The sequence below is a fragment of the Tamandua tetradactyla genome, chromosome 7 (assembly GCF_023851605.1).
Source record: "Tamandua tetradactyla isolate mTamTet1 chromosome 7, mTamTet1.pri, whole genome shotgun sequence".
Taxonomy (NCBI): Eukaryota; Metazoa; Chordata; class Mammalia; order Pilosa; family Myrmecophagidae; genus Tamandua; species Tamandua tetradactyla.
Window position 1 is genome coordinate 113,927,268 of NC_135333.1, and position 17,505 is coordinate 113,944,772.

At 51.9% G+C, this 17,505-nt stretch overlaps 1 protein-coding gene across 1 annotated transcript; it reads right to left on the bottom strand.

Moving 5' to 3' along the window:
- Positions 1-8,139: 8,139 nt before the first annotated feature.
- Positions 8,140-16,633, bottom strand: LOC143642420 (keratin, type II cytoskeletal 71). Its single transcript, XM_077110778.1, has 9 exons — positions 16,187-16,633; positions 13,650-13,864; positions 12,878-12,938; positions 12,252-12,347; positions 11,748-11,912; positions 11,434-11,559; positions 9,767-9,987; positions 9,149-9,183; positions 8,140-8,351 (listed from the first exon to the last, which is right to left on the bottom strand). Exons 1-9 carry the CDS (start codon positions 16,631-16,633, stop codon positions 8,140-8,142), a joined length of 1,578 nt encoding a protein of 525 aa, XP_076966893.1.
- Between the last annotated feature and the right edge of the window lie 872 nt (positions 16,634-17,505).

The following is a 17,505-nucleotide window of genomic DNA, read 5'->3' on the forward strand; positions in this document are numbered from 1 at the left end:
AGTTTTTAGACATCTCCCCAGATAGTCACTCACAGTGCCATGGAGATTCTGTTCCCTCCTTTGGCCCTTAGCCCAGCCCGGTATGCCTGCTCTTACCCTGAGATCCTTGCTGCTAGAAGCCAGTTTTGACAGTGACTGCTAACTTAGCTGGCCCTCGGGACTGTTGGATGGTGACTGGGCTTTCAGGCCTGCCTGCCAGCCATTCTCAGTCCCATCGAGTCAGAGGGATGGCCAGGCGTGATCGAGAGGCATCTGTGCTGGTGAGTGGTGCTCAGAGCACTGGACGCAGGGCTCCATAGTTTCCTTGTACTCCCACCGCCAAAACCACTGAATTCTGCTTGTAGCTATTCCTCTCTGAATACCGCATGAGAAAACATTATGCCCCCAGGCCCCGCCCCTGAGGGATCACCAGGAGGAGATGGCACATGACTGAGACTAGGAAGGGGTGTGGGGCGGTTGTGGGGGTAAAACCAGGAATTCCTTTGATACTAAGCCACAAACTCCTAGCAACATATATATATATGTCAGAGCAAGGCTCTGTTCTAGGAGGAGCTTCCAGGGCAAGTACAGGGATGAAAGCTCCATTATGCAGGCAGAGACCAAGAAGGAAGTCATGGGCTCTGAAAACCTGGATTAGTTTCCTGGAGGAGGCTATGTTTTGGGAACAAAACCTAAAATCCATCGGGCTGAGCAACAGGAAGAAGACAGAAGACAAGCACTCTTGCTGCTGAGAAATTGACTTAGGGCGAGATTCCCTGATAAAGACTTAAAAATTACCCATGGTTTCTTGAGCAGCTATCTTTGTCTCTAATAACAATGGTAAAATAATGAGATAATGATAATGGCAATAATAGCTGACATTTATTGAGCTCTTACTATGGGCCTGGCACTGTTATAAGCATTTTATGTAGAAGTAGTTATTAGTACCATGATTATGATTATTATTGTCCCATTTTTGCAGAAGAGGAAACAGACACAGGGTAAAGAACTTGCTGGGGAGTGCAGCCCTGCCAGCTGTCAAGAACCGGAGCCCCGACCTTTCACCCCCGCTGGGCACTGCCTGGCAGGATTTTCATCAGTGTCACCATCACTCCTCGCATTCTGTTCTTCTTGTTTGCTACATGCCTCCTCCTTCATTATCCGTTTTGGTAATTGTCTAACCATTGTGCAGTGGCAGGGTGGTTTTATTCCCACGGTTTAGACGAGGGTATTGCAGTACAAAGAGGTTGCGCAATAAATGCCGTGACGGGGCCCACGTTGGATGAGATTTTTACTCATCTGTAGCTAATCGAGCAAAATGAGTACAGTGCAGTAAGTTTTTCGGGCAGCTAACTTAATTTCCAATCTACAGGACTGCATTTATTCTGAGACAGCGTCCTTCCTACTGTTAAGTTGCCTCTTTCTTTCATGAAATGAAAATGATCAAGGTAGTATATGATAAGGTTTTTGTTTTGTTGTGCGTGCTTGTTTTAAAGGCCATCTTGACGAAATAAGAGGTCGGGAGCCCTGGGTCAGCCTGGGTCAGTCAAAGCAAACCATCTGCTTTGACATCTTACTGGATTCTCCAGCCCCATTGCTTCGGCTGCCTGGAGCTTGCTCAGAGCTCTCTCTGCACACTTCTTCCAGGTGGGGCATTTACACAGGTGCACCTGAGCCACTCAGAAAACAGGAAGGACACGCAAAGACTACTGCCCATGCTGCCCCCCAGCAAGTGGGGAAGACATCCTCCACTACCCAAACCAAGGAGGAAGGGGTCCAGAGAAAACCCAGGGGCCAGGCTGGATTTGCCTTCTGAGGCTCTGCAGAGGGAACACCAGGCTTTCTGACTTCAGAGTGGGGAGCATCCCTACCACCTGTCTTTTTGAAACCTGCCTCAACCTGCTCCATTTTCTTGCTTGGGAGAGACGAGCACAAATCTTCCCACCACCCACTCCATGTCCCATCCATCCCCAGGGCTGTCAAATATATGTCATGCTTCATCAAGCTTTTGTTTGTTTAGAGCACTTTCCACCCCAACCCAGAGGCCCCTCTTGCTCTATCTGGCTGGATTCTGAGACCATCGAGGATTTATTCAAACCAGGAAAAAATCAGGACAAGTGAAGGGAGGTGGTTTTTAGAGAATTAATGTTTTCTACTTCTTATAAATAATCTTTGGGTCATCCATCTATGCTTTGAATTATCTGTTTTATGACCTGTCCTTCATTTTTGGATTACCTATGGTAATCCTTCATTTTGGATTACTTATGGCTTTCCTTCCCCAGCAAGGGATACTGATTGTATTCCAGCCGAGAAGTGGGGACCAAAAAATAGCTAAGGCAGAGAAAGGGAGAAATTTGGGCTTGGAAAAAAAAAGCTTCTCTCCTCAAACCTATGTCTTGCTAAGGTGACAGGCAAATGGGGGAATATTAGAGAGTCCCACCACTGGGGTCAGGCTATGAGATCTAGCGTTCTACATCCCTGGGAAGGCCAAGGGACAAGTGAACTGAATAAGAAAAGGTCCTCATTGCTGGATATTGTCATGCACGAGTGATAGGAATGAAGATCCAGTGTAGTTGTACAGGTGCAGGTCAGACACAAAGCAGAACTTTCCTAAGAAGGGTTGTGAGACATGAGGACTCTTTTTTTAAAATTTATTTTATTTTTAAAATTCCGTTGTGGCAACATATACATAACAGAAAATGTGCTACTTTAACAGTTCATAAATGTACTATCAGTGGCATTAATGACATATACAATATCGTGCTTCTCTCACTACCATCCATTACCAAAACTTTTCCATCACCCCCTAATAGGAAGTCTGTAGTCATTTAACTATCACTTTCCATTTCCTTCTCCACCCCCCAGCCCCAGCCCCTGGTGACCTGTAGTCTACTATTTTTCTCTATGAATTTGCTTATTCTAGCTATTTCATGTAAGTGTGATCATATAATATTTGCCCTTCCCTGCATCTGGCTTATTTCACTTAACCTAATGTCTTTAAGGTTAATCCATGCATCAGAGCTTCTTTCACTGTTTAGGGCTAAATAATATTCCATTGTATGGATATGCAGTACTTTCTTTACCCATCCAGCTGCCCATGGGTACTGTGGTTGTTTCCACCTTCTGGAGCACTTTCCCTTTCAATTCACAAGAGCCTGGTTTGTGAATTCAAAGCCCTGTCTCCCAACTGATCCCCTCTGCATTCCTGTGGTAAGGAGCCTGTGGGAAAGAAAAGGTGGAGAATAAAAGATCTTCTGGCGTCCAACAGATTGGATTTCCCAGAAAGGCCTAGCATGAATGGAGGGTTGTACAGGTACAGATAGTAACTAAGCACCACAGATTGGGGAATGAAGCTTAATTTATGCCAGCCCAGAAGCAAGTGGGACAGAGGTGGTGCCCCTTGCCTGGCTCTGCCTTGTGCACCTGCCATGGACTGCCTTGGGGTGGGGGCGTGGGGGGGCTCCACAGGTGGGGACCCTCTTGTTCCTCCTTGGTATTCTGTTTCTGAGAATGAGTGATCACCATTAGAAGAACGGGTCAGGGTGGAAGTCAGGGAATGAGACAGTTACCCTTTCGCCAACTGAAAGACATGAGGACTCTTGAGTCTCCTCAGGCGATCAAGAAAAGAGGAGATGACCATGTCAAGGGTGGTTGCAGAGGTGACAGTCATCTTCAGCTGGCTGGATTGACAACCACGCCAATGACTGAAGAAAGATCAGTCCCCAGAGGAGCCTTGTCCTGTGATTGGGCCTTCTCTTTCATGCTTCTCCAGATTCTTCTTGTTGTTCTTGGATTTAATTCTGCTGCATCTGCTCCCAGACCCCAGGCAGCTTCTCAGGATGAAATGCTCCCCAACCTGCTTCAGTACTTCTCCTTCCAAGAGTCAGCCCACCCACTCCCCACCAGCTCCACTCTTCAGCACCCCACCTCATGACTTTGCTCCAGGGCTAGCACCATCTCCACTGCCTCATCTGCTATCGCCACCTCTGTCAGAAGAGACCAGGGCTTGAGGGATGCAAAAGCAGATCTGATGTCTAGGTATTATCTCCCTCCAATATTGAGGGCTTAACATCTGTGACTTATAGGCATTAAATGGGCCACAGTCTCTGCAGCCAGGCTGCTGTAGGGAAACCAGGAACAAACGGGACACTGCCCTGGGACCCAGAGACATAAGGCTTTGACTGATGGAATAAGAAAGAAGTGCCCATGGAAAATGGGGAGTGAGCCTGCAGGACTTCAGTGTAGGATGGGAATGTACAGCAACTGGTTGGACAGAAAGACTCTTCCCATACCAGGGGGTGATGTGGAAACAGTGTGGGCTTTGGAGAGACAGACCTCACTGAATCCAGCTCTGCCATTTGCTGGTTGGTGGCCCTCGATTCCATCTGTCTCTGTCTTAGGAATGACACCCACCTCAGAGAGCTGACACAGGTGCCCAGCCTAGGGAGAGCCTGACTGCAGTAGTGTTCCATGAGCATCACTGTCCATTCCTTCCTCTTGGAGCCCGCTTGGTACTCTGGGTCTGATGTATGAGAAAGGGCCAGGGGATGAGGCTTGTAGACCCCAGACCTGCTTTTGCATCCCTCAAGCCCTGGTTTCTTGTGAAAGAGGTGGATGAAGAAGATGAAGAAGAGGAGCCGAACAGTGGTCATGGTGAAGAGACCCTCAGCCACCCACCCCAGATCCATGTAGAACCCCTTCTGCTCTCCTTGTCCTCCAGAGATGTCCTGGGGGTGCCAATCTCAAGTCTAAGGCAGCTTGCCCAGCAGGTGGTCTCCTAGCTGGGCTCCTATGTCAGGCTCAGCCTGCTGTGGGACACTCTCTAACTGAGCATGCCAAGGGTCAGTTTCCAGTAAAATCCACAATGGCGGCCTTGACGGAATGCAAACTGAGTGCCAGTCACCTCCTGGGAATACAAAGGTGAATAAGACACAGTCCCTGGGCACAGTATGGGAGAGATAGTGGAAAGGATTAGTCGGGTGGGATGGGAAAGGACTAGACAAGTGGGCTCTCAGAGGGAAAGAGCACTTGCTCTGTATCATGGGACTCCATTCTTTGTATTTGAGGAAAATACCTTTCTGCAATGAACAAACTATGACTCATCTCTCCTGCCCTTTCTTCTCTTTTCTTATAGTCATGGTCAACAACAGCCCCCTCGAACCCTTGGATGCATTCCTGGCCTGCCCTGGACCCTCGGCCCCATTCCAGGCACTCTCTTACACAGGCTATCACTGCCCAGTACTGTGGTCTAGCAACTTCTAGAGCTGTCTTGGACCAGTCTCTGTCTTCAGCTCAACACATGCCCCAGCATCTCCACCACACCTGGCAGCTGGTCTATGACGTTTCAGTTTCTCTTTGAGGAGTCAGAGGTTGGGTGGGAGGTGTCAGCCTGACCCCTAGGCAGCCCTGCTCCTACTGTGGGAGCCTACTTAAAGTGTCCTGAACCCTGGCCCTGTCCCTTCAGTTAAGGCAGGAAACAGCTCTGTGCTCCATAGGCCCTTATGATTCCTGCTCTGGCTTCAGCTTCTACAAGTATATCTCATTCTTTGTTCATTTGCACCAGTTTTTCCTCCACCTGTGTCCTCCCTCAGTGACTCCTCTTGCCTGTGGGACCAGGAGCAATGCAGACTGAAAGGGCATCCAAGGTCCCTGCCCCTCCTTGGAAAGACTAGGACCAGCTCAGCTGCAACTCCAACTCCTGGGGCAATAGCGAAGGGCAGCCTCAATTCTTCCCCAGGGACCCTGAGTACCCCCAGGAAGCTGGTCTCCTGTGCCGCCCTCCATCTGACCTCTGGCTCCAACCTCCTGCTGAAGGCCCCTCCACAACCTGGTTAGGAGGAAGGGCCATGGGACTCTTCCCTGCTACCACATGCCGGTGGTGCTGGGTCCTTTTCCACTTACCCTGTGGCTGACCTGGCACCTGCCAGGTGGAAGGAGCAGGCAGGCAGGTGTCAGCACACCTAAGGACAAATTCCTGTCCAGACTCAGGAGCCGCAGCCCTGCACCCACTGCTCACCTCAACCCCACTTTCCTGAGCCTCCAGCAACTTGTTCTGTTGCTCTGGAAAACAGACTCAGCGCTCAGGAGACCCCTGTGAGCCCTGGGACATAAACGGACATCGGGAGAGTTCTTCACTCCCTCCCTGAACATGGGTCATAAGCTGAAAACCTTCACCACCAAACTTGAGAATCTAACTATTTCTTCTAACTCCCTCAGCTGGAAGTTTCCTTCTGCTATCCCACCTCAGTTCTTACTGCTGCAAAGGGAGCAGGGTAGCTGCAAAGCACAGGCAGCATGCATGTAGGCTTCTTCCTATACTGAAAAAAAAGGCAATGTCCTTACCAAGTTCTGGGAAAACACACACATGCACGCACACACACACACACACACACACACACACACACACACACACACACACACACACACACACACACACACGCCTCCGCTTGTCAATGAAGGAGGCAAATTTGCTGGGTCTTGTTCTGCTCACACTCTACTTGCACCTGCTGGAGGATGAGGTTGATGCCCAGGTTGAGGGCAGCCTACTGGGTGGGAGGGGGTTCTAGCTGTGGGCCCTGCCCTAAGCTCTAGCTACCATTCTGAAAATTCTAACCAGCAGCCCAGCCTTTCATCCTTTCCTCCAAACCCTCCACCTCAAGTTGCCATCCCACTTCCTCTCTTTGTCCCACAAAGAGAGAAAGTGGGACAAAGAGAGGAAGTGGGATGGCACTTTCTCTTTGTCCTCCTCTTCTGAATGCACAGTGCAGCCCTAATGCCAGGAACCCCTGCTTCTCTACCACATGAAAACCCTCTGCCCTCGCCCCTTCCCTTTGCTGAGTGTGGTTACCTGCTAACGAACTGGTACTGCCAATTTTAGAGACTTTGGAGCCTTTCTTTCCACAAATGCCTGGCCCCACCTGCACCCTTGCACCCCCTCCTCCTGCAGAAATACAGCTGTACCCTCAGCCTGCCTGGGAGTGAGAGCTGATGCTCTTTGGAAGCCCCTTAGGCACCCAAGGACTTCCTGGCCAAGGTTTTCCCTCTCATGCTGTGGGTCTGGAGAATCTGTCCATCCACCTTTATGTCCTTCCCCTGCCACAGGGGAGAACTGGCCCTCACGGTGGTTTCCTGGCAGAACAGTGGTGTGGGAGATGGCCACTGCAAAAGCACTGAGAGTCACAGCCTGGCCTATCTCCAGCTCACTGCACTCCCAGCCTAAGTTTCCAAGCATGTGTTACTCGACTTATCTTTCCAGTAGAAAGGCCCAGAGTGTGGGGTTCCCACCAGCTCCACCCTTCCTATGGGAGCCCCCAGGAGGCCAGGCCTCTGAGCAGCAAGGAAAGGGTCGAACCTATATGGCCATCCCTATGTCAAGTCTCTAGAAAAGTGGGGTGCATAGGCCATACACAGTGGCATATTTGTGTGTGTCCACATCTGTGCTGTGCCCGTGCTCATGTACAGGTCCAGTGTGTCTCTGCGTGTGTGTGGTGTGTGCAGTTGGGCTGAGGTACACATACACACTAAACACTCGGAGACCAATAGTGCTGTTTGTTGTGCTGTTTATTGAGAATGCAATGGGGGGGGAGGGGGAACATTAAGAACAAGGTAGAAGAGTAAGGTACCTCCTCTGCTCTGTTTCTGGAGCTGGGAGAGTGAAGAAAGAGACCCCAGATTGTACTGAGTCCCACTCAGAATGAGCCCTCAGACAAGCCAGGGTGGGTGCATCCTGGGTCATCCGTGGTGGTCTGTCCTTCAGTCCTCCTTTTCCTGAACACAGAGCCAGCTCCCGGCAGAGACAAGAGCTATGACTGAGACCCCAGCTGTTTGGAGAACCAGTCACAGTAGTTAGAGACCAAGCCAGAGGCTGGAGAGAGGAGTAAAGGTGGGGAGCCAGGAGCTGAGCTGGGGGCAGGGCTGAGTAACCACAGCCAAAATGGTGAATCCTGGGCATCTGCTGGAAGACTTCAGCCAAGCTTAGTGGTCCAGACCTGTCCAGGCTCAGGAAGACACAGGCTGGGAAAGGTGGATGCCAAGGGCATTGCCAGAGCACCAGAGGGGGCCAGCAGGGCGGGGGTGGAGAACACAGGGGGTTGGCGAGGTGGCGGCGGTGGGGCCAGAGTCGGGGGTCATGGGGTGGTAGTAGGGCACAGGTGGCCCTGTCTACCGGCTGGCTTTCTTGGTGGGGGTGCTTGGGCTGGCGCCTTTCCCCAGCACCTCCTTATAATCGCTGGCACTGCCCCGGCTCCTGCTCTCCCCTCCGCGGACACTGCACACTCCAGAGATGCAGCTGCTGCTGTTGGCCACATAGCCGCCACTGACAGAGCTGGGCCGGAAGCCGTAGCCACTGCTGCCACTGGTGCTGCTGATGATGGCTGCAGGGTGAGAGCCGGGTGAAACCCCACTCGGGCACAGCTCGGGGCTGGACCAGAGGAGGTCTCCCGTCCCCAGGATGAGTGAGGCCCTGCTCAGAGCACTGGGTGGGTCACAGTGCACAGAAATTACCCCAAAGACTGCTTCTCCCACATCCTGACTTTGGCTCACTCAGCTTATACTCAGTCTGACTGATTCTTGCTCCGTTAAATCTCAGAGGCTCATCTCCTCGGTCCAGGTACCAGTGCACTCACATGGGTGCCTGGACACCCACCTACCACCCCTTCTATTGATCTCTTAGCTAAACTTTCCAGCCTCCAACCTCTCGCTCCCACTGGCTGTCCCACAGATGGCATTTTGGGGAAGCTCAGGTTTAACTCTCTCAGTCCTGCTGAGAAACCCTGAGATTCAAAACTGTCAGCTTAACCTCCAACCCCCCTGCCCCATCCACCGATTCCCTCAGCCCCCTCTGGTTCCCTGGCCCAGATCCAATTTTTATCCTACAAACTTGACTCCCCAGGTCTCATACAGACCCATAAATCATTTTCTTGCCACATGTCCCTTGTGTCCCACCTCCCCCAGCCATGGCCGTCCAGAGCTGCCCGCCCCTGGAAACAGAGAGAGTGATAAGGAGGAAAGAGCCCTCAGCTGGGAGTCAGGACACCTGAGTTCTGGTCCGGCCTCTGCCAGGTGGCTGCTGAGGGACCTTAGGCCTTTCCCTCCCCCATTCTCAGATGCCTCATCTACACACACAGACCCCAGATTCTACAATTTAAGGACAAAGCACACAAGCACTTACAGATGCTGACAGGGGAAGAAAATTCTCCTGACATCCTGTTAAGGAGAGAAATGAAACAGGAGAGACAGTCACCTGGAGGCTGCAGGGAAGACCTCAGAGCTTGTGACCCCCCTGGCCTGGGGTGGGTGTAGGGACTCCAGGGTTCCTCTTACACAAGCAGAGCCTGAGAAGCTCTGGAGGGGCAACCGCTGGATCTTTGGGGTAACCAGGCAGCAACACAATGGACGAGCCTTGTGCACAGCCCCCAACGGCCAGGGTCCCCCACACAGGACACTGGGCAAGTGGAGTGGGTGCCCCAGGGTGTCTCTGACAAGCTCACACTGAGTGTGAACAGGAAGGAAGATGGAACAAGGAGACTTAATAGAGCAATGTGGGTTTTCTTTCATGTTTTTTTTTTTTTTTTGAGGGGGTGGGAGGGAGGTTCCCAGGTGCCCCCAGGGAAATTGGGAGGACTTAATGAGGCAATCCCTGTCAAGTAGTTATGTGCTGGGAATGAAGTCAGCACTCAAGCCTTGATGGGTGTTACTAACTACTACTATTATTCTTTTCTGGATTAGGGAATGTTGGGCTTTCTCCCCAACCCTTGGGAACTTCCTGCCAAAGCACACGCGCCCCCACCTGCACTCCTCGCCCTCCAGCAGCTTGCGGTAGGTGGCGATCTCCATGTCCAGGGCCAGCTTCAGGCTCAGCAGCTCCTGGTACTCGCGCAGCATCCGGGCCAGCTCCTCCTTGGCCTGGTACAGGGCGCCCTCCAGCTCCACCAGCTTGGCCCGGGCGTCCTTGAGGGCATTGTCGCCCCGCTGCTCAGCATCGGCAATGGCCGTCTCCAGGTTGGAGGTCTTAAATGCGGAATTGGAGAAGTCAGGAAACTAGAAGGGGTCGTTGGCGCCATCCACATCCAAGTATCTCTGGTTCTTTAAGATCCCAGGGCCAAGATGCCCACCTCCAGCCCTACACCGTCATGCTTCCCTGCTACCGTGGTAAGCCCTCTCTGGGGCTGGAGAGTCCTCCCTCAGCTCGGTCACCCTCCCTGTGCTTAGATGGCTGCGGCTGTGTGCCCTCCCAAGACAATAGCCAACTCGGTGCTTCAGTTCAGTGCAAAGACATTTACTTCATGATGCTGGGCTAAGGATGCAAAATGAATAAGAGCAAGATTGCCTTTCTGCTCTTAAGTTGTTCGGAGTCTGGGAGGAGAGATTACTGCCATCTGGCAGAGCAGCGACAGTGGCTATGCAGGTGCACGGAAGCACAGAGGAGCCATGGTGAGGGTGATTCCCGGGAAGCAATTACTATTTACTGAGCACCCGTTATAGGCCCAGCACCACGCTCGGTGCTTCACCACCTTAGCTCGTGTGGTCGTTACAATAGCCTCTGACATGAGGTCCAGAAGCTTGTCCAAGGCCACATGGCTAGTAAGTGTTAAAGCCCATGGGGTAGTGGAAAGAGCACTGGACTAGGAGCCAGGAGACCTTGGTTCGGCTCACAGCTGTGCTACTTACCACTGTGTAACCTACTTAACCTCTCCGACCCTCAGTTTCCTCATCTGTAACTCATCTGTAACTCCTGACTCTCAGGGTCATTGGGAGAAGCAAATGTGACAAAATAATGGATCACTGCTATTGTGATTATATATATATACATATATATTATATTGTTATTAGATATGTTATATATATATTATTATATGGATGTAATATTACATATTTCATCTTGCCTCCACTCCTACTAAAGCTGAGTCTGCATTCTATGTTCCTGGGAGGGAGAGGCAAAATATTTGCAGAATGCACTTTGAGGGGTGCTCCCTGAGCTTGTTTCTCCTCCTCAATCATTAAAGCAACAAATATTTATTAAACTGCTACTGTACTAGGTACTGCACTGGATGCCAGGAAAACCATGGTGAACAGAGCAGCCAGCATCCTGCCTCCAAAGACCTTTCAGTCTAGCATGTGTCAGGGAGAGAGGGAGGGAGCAGGTGTTGTGTTGGGCAATTACCGATACTGTGATAAGTACAAGGAAAGTGCAGTTGCCAGGAGAGCACATTGCTGGCGTCAGGGCAGGGAAATAAGGTCCTAACCCAGCCTGGGGATCAGAGAAGGCTTCCTGGGCAGGGGGCTTCGAAGCCGAGATCTGTGGGTGAGGGCAGTAGGAGATGAAGTACCTCCGGGGATGACCCGTTTTATTTGTTGGAGACAGTGTCCTCACTGGCCTCCTCCTTTCTCATGGGCAGAGACTGGGAGGCTGACCACCTGGCCAATTCATCCAGCACAGCCAACTAGTCCCCTTACCTGCTTCTTCACGTTCTCAATCTCTGAGTGTATCCTCTGGATGAGCCGGGTGAGCTCTGAGATCTCATTCTTGGTATTTTTGAGGTCATCCCCATGTCGGCCAGCTGCCAGCTGCAATTCCTGGAACTGAGAACCCCAGAGCACAGAGCCATGAACCAGCCTGATGGGCAGGTCATGGGAGAATGTAGTGTCTCAGGGATGGGCAGGGCATGTTGGACAACGGACTAGACTTGGCCTCTGCTCTGGGAAGGAGCAGACCCAGCCCAGGTGCCTGCTGGGCTCACCCTCCCCAGCCCAGCTCGGCCCCGTCTCACCTTGGTCTGGTACAGGGCCTCGGCCTCAGTTTTGCTCTTTAGTGCAATCTCCTCATAATGAGCACGGATCTCATCAATGATGCTGTCCAAGTTCAGGTCCCTGTTGTTGTCCATGGACAGGATGACAGACATGTCGCTGATGTGAGACTGGATCTGGGCGATCTCCTGGAGGGGACAATGAAGGTGGTCCTGGGGTTCAACCACTGAGCAAGGCCGGGCTCAGGCAACCTCCCCCAAGCAAGGCAAGCAGATCCCCATGATGCCAACACAAGTGCTTAAAACCCAAGGCTGTGGCCTCCCTGGGCAAAGCGATTTCCCTCCAGGGGCCCAGACAGATTCCTGCTGCCATGGAGAGATAACCTTGGACCGTTTCCTTCCCAAGCAGAGGGCAAAGGTTGAGGAGCCTCTCAGGGCTGAGATAAGAGTTGAGTGGCTAACAACAGGCCCTCTCCTTTGTGCCCCTCCTTCAGGCCCCAGATGGAGGGAGTGTAGAGACAGACTTACGGCTTCAAAGAGACATCTGAGGAACTTGATCTCCTGGTCCATGGAGTCCACCTTGGCTTGCAGCTCCACTTTATTGGCATAAGCTGCATCTACATCCTGAAAGACACCCAAAAAGCATCCCCCATCACTACCAAGAAGGCCAGGCCCAACTCCAGCCTGGGTGCCTTGCCCAGGTTATATAGCCAGGCCTCTTTGTGTGGCCTATGGGAAAGGAGATGAAGAAACTGAAGGCCTGCCTCACCCCTCCCTGAGGATCTGCTCCCTCAGGCAGGATGGGGTACTCCTCTAAGGAAGGGGTTCCCAGCCAGGACAGCTGTCAGAGTTATTCCTCTGCTGTCTGAGCCAGATCCTCCCAGCTGCAGTCAAAACCCCTTCTTAATATCCTTGGAGGAAAGGGAGCTTCTCTGATATTCTTTATGGACAAACCAGACCCACATCCTCCACCATCAGCCTCCCTGCCTTTGATTCTCTTTTCTGGTGGGTCCTTCATTGTGACTTCCTCTCCCTTCGCCCTAATTATTTCCAAATCTGCTCATTTTCTGACTGACAGCAGAGCATAGTGGCAGGCTCAGGTCTGCAAGGTCCCCGGGTAGCCCCTGGAGATCAGGGCATGCGTGCCCTCTCACCTTCTTGAGCAGTACAAACTCATTCTCTGCAGCCGTCCGCCTGTTGATTTCCTCCTCATACCTGCAAGGATATTGGGGTTTGGTCAACGAATATGTCTTACTGAAAACCTTTACTTTCCAGGAAAGAGTCTGAGCAGAGAGCACCCTGTTGGTGCAAGGGTAGAGGTGCCGAGGGGCTGCAGAATATGGGACCATGGGGTGGGCCAACCAGGCAAGGAAGGCTTCCTGTAGGAGGGGACATGGTAACCAAGTTTGGAAGAAGGGGATTGTTGGAGATACAGCTTGGAAGATGAGGAAGGAGCATATGGAGCCAATGCCCTGTGGGAAATCTTGGAGGGAGCAAAAAGCAAGCTGCATCCCCAAATTCTAAATAAAACCTTACGAATTGCATGCATTTCCTCAGTTATGCCTCACAACTGATCTGGGAGGGAGATGTACTTGCCTCCATTTTATTGATGATGACCCAGAAGCTCATGAAAGGTTTCCCTCACCCCAGAATCAGAGAAGATAATGCTTTGACCACTGCCCAGCTGCCTGGATACTTGTCCTAGGTGCCAGGCCAGAGGCTAGGGGAGCCAGGGAACAAGTTCCAGAGTTTGGTTGGGGCCACTCTACTCAGTGTGACCAGGTACACTGTCCCCTACTTCCAGAAAGTTCCTCCTCCTGCAGAAACTGGGATAAGTGCCCAGGGTCCTGAGGAGCCCACTCCCACAGCATAAACTCAGGGGACTGGTGAAGGTGTCCCCAGCTCCAGAGGGCTCTTCCCACTCACTTCTTCTTGTAGTCCTCCACCACATCCCGTACGTTCCTCAGTTCTGAGTCCAGCCTCACTTTGTCCCCAGACTGAGTCTCCAGCTGCTTCTGCAGGTTGCTGATGTAGCCCTCGAGGATGGGCTCCAGGTTGTTCTTGCAGTTGTTCAGGTCCAGCTGCTGCAGCAGGTTCCACTTGGTCTCCAGCACCTGGTTCTGCTGCTCTAGGAACCGCACCTGGAACCCAAAGCCCAAAGAAATGGTTGAGACCCCAGTGGAAAGTCACAGCTACCATACACAGGGGAAAAGCACCCTACATGCATTTTCTTCTTTACCCCTCACCACGGCTGCATGAATCAGTAACCCTATTTTACAGAAAGGAAATTGAGGCACAGAGAAATTCAGCAACTCTCCAAGGTCTGACCGTTTGAAAAGTAGTAGAGTACAGAACCGAGCCCAGACGTGTGTCCCCATCACCCATGCCTCTAATTCAGAATCCACCCTGGTCAAACCTGCTCAGGACATGGGAGTACCTGAAAATACCAGGACAGAAGTCAGGTTGGGTCCATCTCTCTGGAAAGGGGGTCTGCTCTTCATTTTTATAGCATGTCAAAGCTCAAATGAGGCTTGGGCCAAGGACTTCTGGGTATTTTAAATTCTTGCATCTGGCCCAACTCCCTTTGTGCTCGTAGCTGTACCCTCTCACCTTCGTCCTGCTGTTCAGAGCCATCTTCTGAGGGCCAGTGTGGCATGTGGAGAGAGATGGGCAAACCAGGGCTGCCCCTCCTTGGATGTGGAAACTGACAAGAGGAGGGCTGCATGCACCTTTCTAATTTGTTTTTTTGGAGAAAAATGTTTAAAATCGGACTTCCTTTCATCTACATGAGCACAGCTAAATGAGGTTGTGTTCCCTAAAGTCAGCAACATGGGACATGGGAAAATCCCTGGGATTCAGGGTTGAGATGGGATTATCCACCAAGTAGCTTCCCCAGCACAAGATCCAGAATTTGGTTTGGTCTAACAAATCTGAAATTTTTGATGCATTTCCATATAGTTGAATCTTAACCAGAGAGTAAGCCCTGTATAGTCTAAGACACAAGAACACACACCTGTCCTACTGGACACATCTGAATTGCCGAGGGTAATTACCTATTTCCTCTGGCTGCCTGAGGTCAGGGGATTGCACTCTTCTAGAAACTAAAATTATCTGGGAACTTTCCAGGGCTTTTAACCTCTTTCCCCCTACCCCCGGGCAGACCACCTTTATTAAAAAGAAGATTCAAAGGCGACTGAGTACATCTTTCTTTCTGAGTCTCCAGACTTTACCCATCCATAGGTTTGAGCTGTCCAGCCGAGGGTCATTTCACTCCCACCCCCCAGACCCCAACCCCAAGGATGCCTTGCTCTTCCGGATCTTAAATGGTGTAGAAGATCAAGAAGGCATAGAGACCTTCATAGCGCCCAAGGCGGAGCAGGGGGCAGCAGGGAATCCTCTAAGCAGAAGGAGCTGAGGGTGTCTACACCCGGGGTGGCCATGTGGCCATCTCTGCCATGAGCTTTCTCTTGGGTTGACCAGCCCTGGGTGCCCACCAGTCACATGGGTCTGAAGATGGGAGACTAAGTAGCCAACCTCACCTTTCCTTTCCTCCATGCCTGTGCTGACTCGTCTGTAAATGGGATAAACATCTCTTATCTAACCAAAAGGCAAGGGCCTTTCTGGACGGGCTGATCCTTTGAGGTCCCTTCCAGACCTCTCCTCTCCTCCCCAGTACTCCTTCCCCAGGCCTCTGGAGATGAAAATGATAATAGCAGCAACACCATTTTTAAAGTACTTAGGATGTACTGGGCATCATGCCCAGATCTTCACATACATTTTCCTTTGTAAACCTGACAACAACTCCGAGAGGTAGCTTATTAGCTCCATTTTAGAGATGAGGAAATGGAGGCACAGATGGGATGAGTCACGTCCCCAAAGCCACCCAGCTGGTAAGTGATGGGGCCAGGGTTGGAGCCGGGGCTAACTTCAGAGCCCTGCAAAGACCCATTCCCCACTGCACTGCCCTGCCTCTCCAGGGAGTCCTCAACCTGCTGAAATGGATGCCCGTGGCCCAGACGCACGAAGCTGAAGGGCTCAGAACGGCTGCACCCCGATGGTCCTGGTCCAGCAGTTAAATGACTAATGGACAACATCAGCCCACCACGGGAGGGGGACAAGCATCACTGGTCTCTGGTTTTGCACACAGACTGCAAGGTACCCGGGCTTAGCAATGGCACCAAGCTGCCCCTTTACAGTAAGGACTGGGTCTCTTCCCTGTGGCTCTCCTGCTGGAGCCTCTGATAAGCTCCTGCTGGTAGAGATCGACTTACCTCTGTCCTCTCTCCGGAAGATTTCACAGAAAGGCCTATACAAGTCACTCTAACTATGGAAAGTATCTGTCTTGTTCACAGTAAGTGCCTTCTCAGAGCTAACCCCAATTCCTCTTGCTATCACAAAATCTCATATTCTAAGAGGAAAAGAAAAGGGCAGTTCACAGGTTCCCCAGGTCCTAGCAGACCCACCTTGTCGATGAAGGAGGCGAACTTGTTGTTCAGAGCCTTGATCTGCTCCCGCTCCTGGGCGCGCACTTTCTGGATCTCGGGGTCCAGCTCCACGTTGAGGGGGGCCAGCAGGCTCTCGTTGACCGTGACCTGGTGGATGCCTCCAGGTGGGCACACCGCCGGGCACACGGGCCCCAGGGCCACGCTGCCAAACATGCTGCCAGCAAAGCCGCTGGCCCGGCCCCGGCCAAATCCGTAACCTCCACTCTTCCCACTGCCACTGGCCACGTTGAGGGAGATGCTCCGGCCGCACCCCAGGCTGTAGAGGCTCCGGCTGCCGAAGCCCCCGCCGAGCCCTTTGCCCCCTGCCCGGTAGGAGGACGAGCTGCCCCCGGAGAGCACGGCCGAGCAGCCACTGAAGCCTCCCTTGGTGGCAGCTCCGGACTTGTAGGTGAATTGGCGGCTCATGTTGCTGGTTGAGATGGAACTCAGAGGCGGAAAAGAGGAAGGCAAAATCCCACACAGGTTCTGCTTGTTGCGGTGAGGACTGACAGGTCCCCTTATATGTGCTAGCTGTTAGGGCTCATGGCTGGGCAGTCAAGAGCTTAATTCGTGGGTTTGGTTTGCCTGGGAGCAAGAAGTCATTTTCTCTATGCTGAGCTAGAGATCAAGCCCTCCCCATTTCTGAAACAACATGAAACCTTCAAATTGCTGGGCTTGCAAGCCTTGCTCATGTAATTTGGGTCTTATCTAATTAACCTGCTGTTAGAGGGTAATTTGCTTCAGGCCCCAGCCTCTCCAGGGGGATGTCACTGTCACCTCATTGACCCCAACCTGAAGAATCTTCTCTGGTTGTTGGTTTCCCCTTGTGGGCTTAGGGGACAGGGAAGGGATGGAGGTAGGTGGATTTCCCTGGACAGGGAAGACCCCTAGGGTATAGCTGGTAACTCCAACCATAGCTGTGTCCCCTCCTTCCCAGAGAGGGGCAGATCATTCAGGCAGCCACCCCTTCCCTGGACATCCAGAAGACATACCCCACTGATTGTCTCTTCTTCCAGCTCCCAAGGCAGAATCAACCATGGGCTGAGGGAGCTGGAATAGGATCTCCCCACTTGACCACTTCCCAAATTCCCACAGTAAGGCAGGCTGGAGAGGGCTGGAGATAATGGGGAAGAGAAAAGGAGGATGGATTTGGTGCAGTTGGCTGAGAAATTCAGGGACTCAACTGGAACGGGTTATAGAGAAGATCAAGAGACGCTCGGCCATAACCTCAAGGATTGAGTCAAAGATCCCTGTGTGGTCCATTTCCTGATTTCTGACTCTTCCAATGTGTGCCTGCT